The 7,117-nt window shown below is 39.6% G+C and overlaps 2 protein-coding genes across 3 annotated transcripts; one reads left to right on the top strand and one right to left on the bottom strand.

Moving 5' to 3' along the window:
• Positions 1 to 26: 26 nt before the first annotated feature.
• On the bottom strand, positions 27 to 2,285 carry LOC103426495 (uncharacterized). Its single transcript, XM_008364577.4, has 4 exons — positions 1,728 to 2,285; positions 1,198 to 1,516; positions 485 to 543; positions 27 to 360 (listed from the first exon to the last, which is right to left on the bottom strand). The coding sequence occupies exons 1-4, from the start codon at positions 2,020 to 2,022 to the stop codon at positions 329 to 331; spliced, it is 705 nt and encodes a 234-aa protein (XP_008362799.2). The 5' UTR covers positions 2,023 to 2,285; the 3' UTR covers positions 27 to 328.
• Positions 2,286 to 3,589: 1,304 nt separating this feature from the next.
• Positions 3,590 to 6,629, top strand: LOC103443412 (ubiquitin-conjugating enzyme E2 10-like). Of its 2 annotated transcripts, XM_029104267.2 has the most exons (6): positions 3,771 to 3,919; positions 4,048 to 4,127; positions 5,068 to 5,202; positions 5,487 to 5,614; positions 6,043 to 6,147; positions 6,300 to 6,629. In XM_029104267.2, exons 3-6 carry the CDS (start codon positions 5,181 to 5,183, stop codon positions 6,441 to 6,443), a joined length of 399 nt encoding a protein of 132 aa, XP_028960100.1. In that variant the 5' UTR covers positions 3,771 to 3,919; positions 4,048 to 4,127; positions 5,068 to 5,180; the 3' UTR covers positions 6,444 to 6,629. The 2 variants fall into 2 exon arrangements, with proteins under 2 accessions (XP_008380473.2, XP_028960100.1); XM_008382251.3 differs by lacking the exon at positions 5,068 to 5,202 and having other exon boundaries at positions 3,590 to 3,919.
• The last annotated feature ends 488 nt before the right edge of the window (positions 6,630 to 7,117 follow it).

Below are 7,117 nucleotides of genomic sequence, written 5' to 3' on the forward strand. Positions count from 1 at the left end.
AACGGGAAAGGAACAAGAGACCTGCATTAAAGGCAAATGACTGCAATTGCAAACAGTTTTTGATGGATTCTCGAATCTACATACAATGTCAATTCAATGATTTCATACATCCAGATAAAACTGGTTTAAAGTTTGAAAAATTACATGTATCTTTCGTTCGTATAAGAATCACACTGAAATAAGATCAAAAGACAACGTTGTCCTTACAGGGTTGGACTTGACGGTGAGCAGAACCTTGCCGTGAAATAGCTAAAGAATCATACATCCTTCCGATGGACAGAGCGGGTCTTTTGCAGAGTCTACGAAACACAGCAAATCTAATCTGCAATCACTTCTTCAAAATTTTTGTTCTAACACCCCCTGAAATTCATATAAACAGAACGGTTTAGGGTCACCTAATCCAGCGTAATCATTTACCGGAGCAATAGGGAATAGTTGGGAAAATTGGAAGTGGCAAAAACGTAAAACAAAAGGGTAACCAGACCTTCAACTTCCTCAAACTGAACCTCCTTCACGATTTCTGCAGCTGCATTATACTCAAAACTGCAAAATTGTATATAACACAGCATTCCGTTACAAGATACACAACTGCAATGCTAACACAGTTGGAAAAATAACAAAACATATACAAGTAATGCCGAGTACTAGGTCCTCCACTGAAAAAGTGAACCGTAAAGGAAAACAAAACGCTCCTAAAAACGATGCCTTCGATCATTACGCTAAGGTATTATCTTATATCATGAAGATTCTAAGAACAGAGCAGCCGTCCAAACAAGCAACACTTTCCTTTTTCTTTTTCCAGAATAAAGCAATCTAACATAGACGCCACATCTGCGACATCCTACACGTCTCCCTCTCACAAAGTAAAGCTGATATTCCCATCTCATAGCATCGAACAAGTGGTAAGGACGCGGTTACATGCTGCACTCGGAAATGAATCTATCGACTCTCTACTATTGGTAGTAGGCGTGACAGACACAACGAGGAATTGTCCGATACAAAACATAAAAACGAAAAACTTGTGCTAGTAGAAACTTGTCTAAGATTACTGAATATAGTGCCTGCCTGCATAAGCTACAAAAGAACATGGCCGAAAGAAAACCAATCCACAATGCAATCAATCTCGAGCTTCCTAACTATCCGTCTAACACGAAAGGCAATAAAAACTCACAATGAGAAGCATAAATTTGCATTTACCTGTTAGCGAAGCAAACATCAAGTTCGTAATCAGAAGCACTCTTAGTAGCTTCAACTAAGACAGTAACTATTTCCGTCTTGCGAGTACTGGCCATCAGCACATCATACTCGGTAGGAACGATAATTGCGAAGAAATTATCGCTCAATTCGCTCAAGCACATCTTCTCCACAGCTGCAAGAGCTATCCTCCGCTTGAGCGCATCGGCATCCGGGTCAACAATGTAGATGGCGAAGTCAGTGATCATCAAAATGCGCCGCTTCATCTTCCCGGAGGCAGTAAATTTCAACACTTTATCGGCAAACAGAACCTCCTTATCACCTGCAATATCCAATGCCAACGGAATTCAAACAAATGATTGCAGCGATTGCAATTTCTAAGCCCTAAACCAAACAGAGGAATTGGATTTCCCAAATCTTCATCCCATTCAATACCAAAAAAAAAAACAAACGAGAACAAATTCAAAACAATTGAAGTTCGATTCACCAAAATTGAAAACAAAAATCGAAAATTTAATGGAAAAATTCAAGACCTTGTTTCTGCAAGACTTTCATCAGGTACGGATTCGAACGGACGTCGATGTAGTCGCCTCTGTATTCTCTGCGAAACGAAGCTTTTCTTCGGACCTTGACGCCCATGAACGGTTCCTGATCTTCAGTCACGTTGCCTTCGGACGACCTTGTCCGCATACCGCCACTGCCATCTCCGTCGTCGTTGTCCAGGGCTTCCGAGTGGTCCTCTTCTTCTCCGCCCGCCACGTCGTACTTGGGAATCTCGGGTTTGGATTCGGCCACTTGGACCCGCCTCGGAACCCTAAATCGCTCCATTTTCAGTTGTCGATGGACAATCAGACGGTGAGAAAAGCGGAACGAGGTGGCGTGCCCGGGTGGTGGTGGAGGCTAACTTGCGCCGGGTGTTTGCTGCGCACCATGTGCAGCAGGTGGGGGTGAGTTGGATTCTCGAATCTCCAATTAATCATCCAATCTACGCCAACGGCGCACGTTAGACACGTCGATGATTGGGTGCTTGGTAATCGTGAGATCTTCTGCGACCAGCTCAGGAACTGTATGCGATCTGGGACGTCGGCACTGGGGACCCACGAGTAAATCCACCGTCTATCAGACAAGAGCAAGAGGGCCAAGTGGTTTCCCTCGTAATCGCCGTCCATTCGCGCTTGGTGGGTCGCAGTAACGTGCAGGACAACTGGCATCAAGTAGATAAAATTGGGATAATTAAGTTTAACTCCAAAATGTGGTGTCAAGTTGAAGGTAATGACAATATGTAGTAATTTTGTACAACTTTCAATTCTAATTGATAATTTACAGTCACTCAGTACTACGGTTTAGTGATATTCATTTTCATTTGGAAATATGAGATTTTAGGTTTGAATCTCATGGATGACGAATTCGATATCAAATTAGGTTGCCCATTATGTGGTTTAGTCGAACTCTCATTCCCCTTAATGTAAAAATATTAATGTTTTAAAAAAAAAAAAAGTGATAATTTACATAGCACATATTTTTAAGGCTTTTTACTCAAAATAATGCTGATATTGGTATAACTTCACACTTTGATCACTATAAAATTGATAAAGCTGATTTTTGTGTTTGTTCACTTATAAGAAAGATGTTTTAAGATCGATTATCGTCCAAAGCAAAGTTGAACCACATTACTATGATAACCCAATATAAGCCACTGCCTCACCCCCTTTAGTATAGATACTAAGTGTTCAAAACAAAAACAAAAAAATATTAATTTACTAGGGACTAGCAATTGCAAACATAATTTATTTAAAATTAGGGATGTGCTATTCACATATTCCTTTTTACTTATCTCACACCCCTTGTTAATTTATGTCATTTGATTTTTTTTAATTCATCTGATCCGACGACCGAAAATTAAAAAAATGTGAAATAAGTAAAAAGAGTTGTATGGATATCATATCCTTAAAATTAATCGCACATAATAAACGGTCCGCCCATGGATCCAATCATCGGTCTCCGTCCCGTACGGTTGACCACTTCGTCAAAAACTTCTAACCAACGGTGCAAATGGCGGCCCACAGAAAGACCAAGTCGTTTCCAGCCGTTCAACCAACGCGCCTGTGGACTTTTTACCGGGAGCGGCAAAATGTCATCTCATTTAAAAGTTTTAGAGTTTGTATAGACGTGATTTTAAAATAATAGAAAGTTTTTTAGGGAAAATATTTTTAAAATCAATAGTTAGTAAAAATGAAAATAAATATTAGAAAAACACTTAAGTACTTTATGTAAGAAGGGCATAATTGATGCTTCTTGCAGAAAACATTTCATGTACTTTTGAAACTTAAAAATATTTTTTATAAAAACGCTTTCAGTCATTTTAAAAACATATCTAAACGAGTTTTTATTCCACAATGACTTTCGGTGCCAAAAAAACAAAAACAAGAACCAAAAGAAGAAAAAGAAAAAAAAAAAAAAGGAGGAGAGCCGAGAGAGCGATTATCGTAAAGAAAACGCCAAGTGGGACCCAGACAGAGGGAACAGAATTTTTAGCCAATCAACGACAACAGGTCGATTCCAGGAGGCGGACCGCTGAAGCACTTTTATAAAAAGTCGTTTCCCCCATCGGCAGAAATCAATCGCGTTTCCCTTCCTCTTCCGTTTCCGCTTCCGCTTCAATCGAATTCGATTCGTCGCCGTCGTCACCTCCGTCTCTTTCGCTCTCTGTAACTGGTCCTATCAGGTACGAATACGATCTCTTCTTCTTCTGTGAGAGAGAGAAGTGAGCTCTGTTTGTAGGTGTGTAAGCTGTTGGTTGTGTCGCTTGGCTTTTGGTTATGGATTTTGATCTGTGTGTGTTGATTTATCCAGGGTTTCGCGGATGGCGTCCAAGCGGATCTTGAAGGAACTGAAAGATCTGCAGAAGGATCCACCTACGTCCTGCAGCGCCGGTAATCTCATCTTCCCGTTTTGAATTTTTGAATCCGTGTAGATTCTCGCACGAAATTTCTTCTTTAATTTATCAATTTCCTCTAATGATACCGCTGATTGTGATCCGTTGGTGCTTCGTAGATGATTGGTTGTCACTTTGCAATGAATAATCTGAAAATTTGAATTCTGTAGTTTATATATGTTGTAAATGTGTATGGAAAGCGAAACTTGTGTGAATTAGATCAGAATTAATGTAAGCACGCATGTCATAATTCGTGGTGCCGCCCATGCTGAGATTATAATTGTGGGTATATTTCTAGATAAATAAAGAAGAATGTTTGTCATAAAAGTAGGTGCTTTTCATCGGAAAAGGATCCTCCCCGAGGATCCCGTGATCGTGGCCATTCATCGTACATTTTTCGGTCAGAAATCATTTGAAATTTGATATTTAAAATTAAATATAAATAGTACCTAACGAAAACTAACTGCACGGTGTACGATAAATAATCACGATCGGATCCTTTTCCCTTTTCATCATATAACTGCCCTCGTGTACTGATTTGTTTTCGTGTGGTGTTAATGGGTTTAATTATAAGCATGTGTTGGTGTCGTGGCATAAAAAGTGACACAAACACCGTCATCATCTGCAAACTTGGTGGTACAGGAAATGTAATTGACCATGTCACGAATATGCGTGCTTAATGCTTTGTTCTGCATATGTAATACACGTATTAATGTCTTCTTCAACTCTGTAACTTTCTGTATTTGACTAATGTTCTCACTTCTCACGATGGATCTTGTACCATTCAAGCACTATGGTTTGCCATACCATTCGTGGGCGATCTTGTGAGAGAGCTTGCTTAGCTAGCTAAAAGTGATACCGGGTTGAAGTGATTTTGTACGCATCATTTTCTGGATATTTTTACCCTTTCCAGATTGTAATGGATTCTATTGATCCAGCTCGGCTACCTGGTCAGATGTTCAGATTATGACGTCGTCTGCAGCTGGATTATCCAGTCTTGTCAGGGGCTTTACATACGACCGGCTGGTTTAAATTTTGAAGTTTGCTCTTCATGACCAGACACATTCAAAATGGTTATTACTCTTCCTGCACTGCATATGGAAGTGAATACAATATATAATCTCATTTGCATATGCTTCTTTCGTCGCTTTATGATTATGCATGGTTGCCTCAGAAGATACACATATGTATAGGAAAACAGTTGTTTTGAGGAGAGATAATGTCCTTTTATAAGATCTTTCTTGTGTTATTCCAACTAAGGCCTTGTTTAAGCAATCTGTACAAACCTGCTCCATTTCCTTCAGTATTTTTATTGTTTCATTAATTTCATGCCTTGTTTTCTTTGGGGATATTGCAGGTCCCGTCGCCGAAGACATGTTCCACTGGCAGGCAACAATAATGGGTCCTCCAGACAGTCCATATGCTGGGGGTGTTTTCCTAGTTACTATTCATTTTCCTCCAGATTATCCGTTTAAACCACCAAAGGTACTACTAACTATCCAATTCTAGCAATGAAGTGTGTCATTATCTTTGAACGTATGTGGTCGACATGATTCGTTTTCTCTCCATTATTCCCGGAAACTTTGAAAATTTTAACCAATGATGTGATGGATTTTAGATGTGGTTCGAACTTTAATTAATCCTGTAATATTAACTTACCACCCTCGGCACAAAGTCTACCTTGAATACCCATATTTTGAACTGTTTTTCGTAGTTACACAGTAAGTTTTCTTCGTCTACCACTACCATTTCAACCACCACCAGCACTTCTACTTGGTGCATCCATTACCCCTCACGTTTTCAGTAATTTCATTCTTCGTTTTCGTCATTCAACAATCTGTGTAGTTTTTCTGATCATGGAGTTCTGATTATCTCTTTTTGTCTCCGTCACTGATGCCTTGATGGTTCTGTAGGTGGCATTTAGAACGAAAGTATTCCACCCAAACATAAACAGCAACGGAAGTATTTGCCTTGACATCTTGAAGGAGCAGTGGAGTCCCGCTCTAACTATTTCCAAGGTATTGTCTTGTATCCCTCGAAAGTGAAAGCTCCAACGTAGAAAATATGAAAACCATTCATTCTCGAAATCAGGTTATTCATCGGAAACAATTCCTATCCGCACCAATCTGTTCACATTATTTAAGTTACCGCTGTTACATTTTGTCATCAGGTGTTGCTTTCCATCTGTTCTCTGTTGACGGACCCAAACCCGGATGATCCATTGGTGCCGGAGATTGCTCACATGTACAAGACAGACAGGAATAAATACGAGACGACGGCGAGGAGCTGGACCCAGAAATACGCCATGGGCTAAAAGAGCGTGTGGTATGTGTGCCATAGGAAGGCTCCTTCTATCGTTCTCGTTGTTTTAGTCTGTGTAATGTCTTGAATCCTAAGAAAAATGGACCAAAATGAAAAGAGTTCCATAACTTGTCCTCTCGATTGAAAAAAAAAAAAAAAATCCAAAAAAAGAAAAGCCAACCTACGTTGCTTTGATTAATTGTTTGTATGGATATTGTGATCTTTCGTTATTTGTATTTTTAGATAAAATTGGGCCTTTGGAAATTGATAAGATATTAAAAGAAGCCCGAGTAATTCGTATTGGGCTTGGGCTTAAGCAAAATTGAATTTCCTAATTAAAGCAAGGGACACAAGTCCCACATCAGGAATTAGTGCTATTCATGAGACTTTGCTTGCAACGCTCGGACATCGCTCAACCAAGTACCACCCAAGAGGGGGTTAGGAAACATGCCAAAGGAACAAGAGAAGGAAAAGAGGCTAGGCTGTTTTTTATTTTTGGAAGGGGATCATCTTCGGATTCTTTTCACCTAATCTTTCTCATCAGATAATCTAGGCTCTTGAAATTTGATTAAATGGTTAAAATTATTATAACTTTTAAAGTGGGTCTGTGTTATTAGCCGTTGGATCGAATTTTAAAGGTCCGGATTGTTTAATAAGGAGGATTAGGTGGAAGAGATCCTGAGAGAA

Source organism: Malus domestica, chromosome 01, assembly GCF_042453785.1.
Source record: "Malus domestica chromosome 01, GDT2T_hap1".
NCBI classification, from domain to species: domain Eukaryota; kingdom Viridiplantae; phylum Streptophyta; class Magnoliopsida; order Rosales; family Rosaceae; genus Malus; species Malus domestica.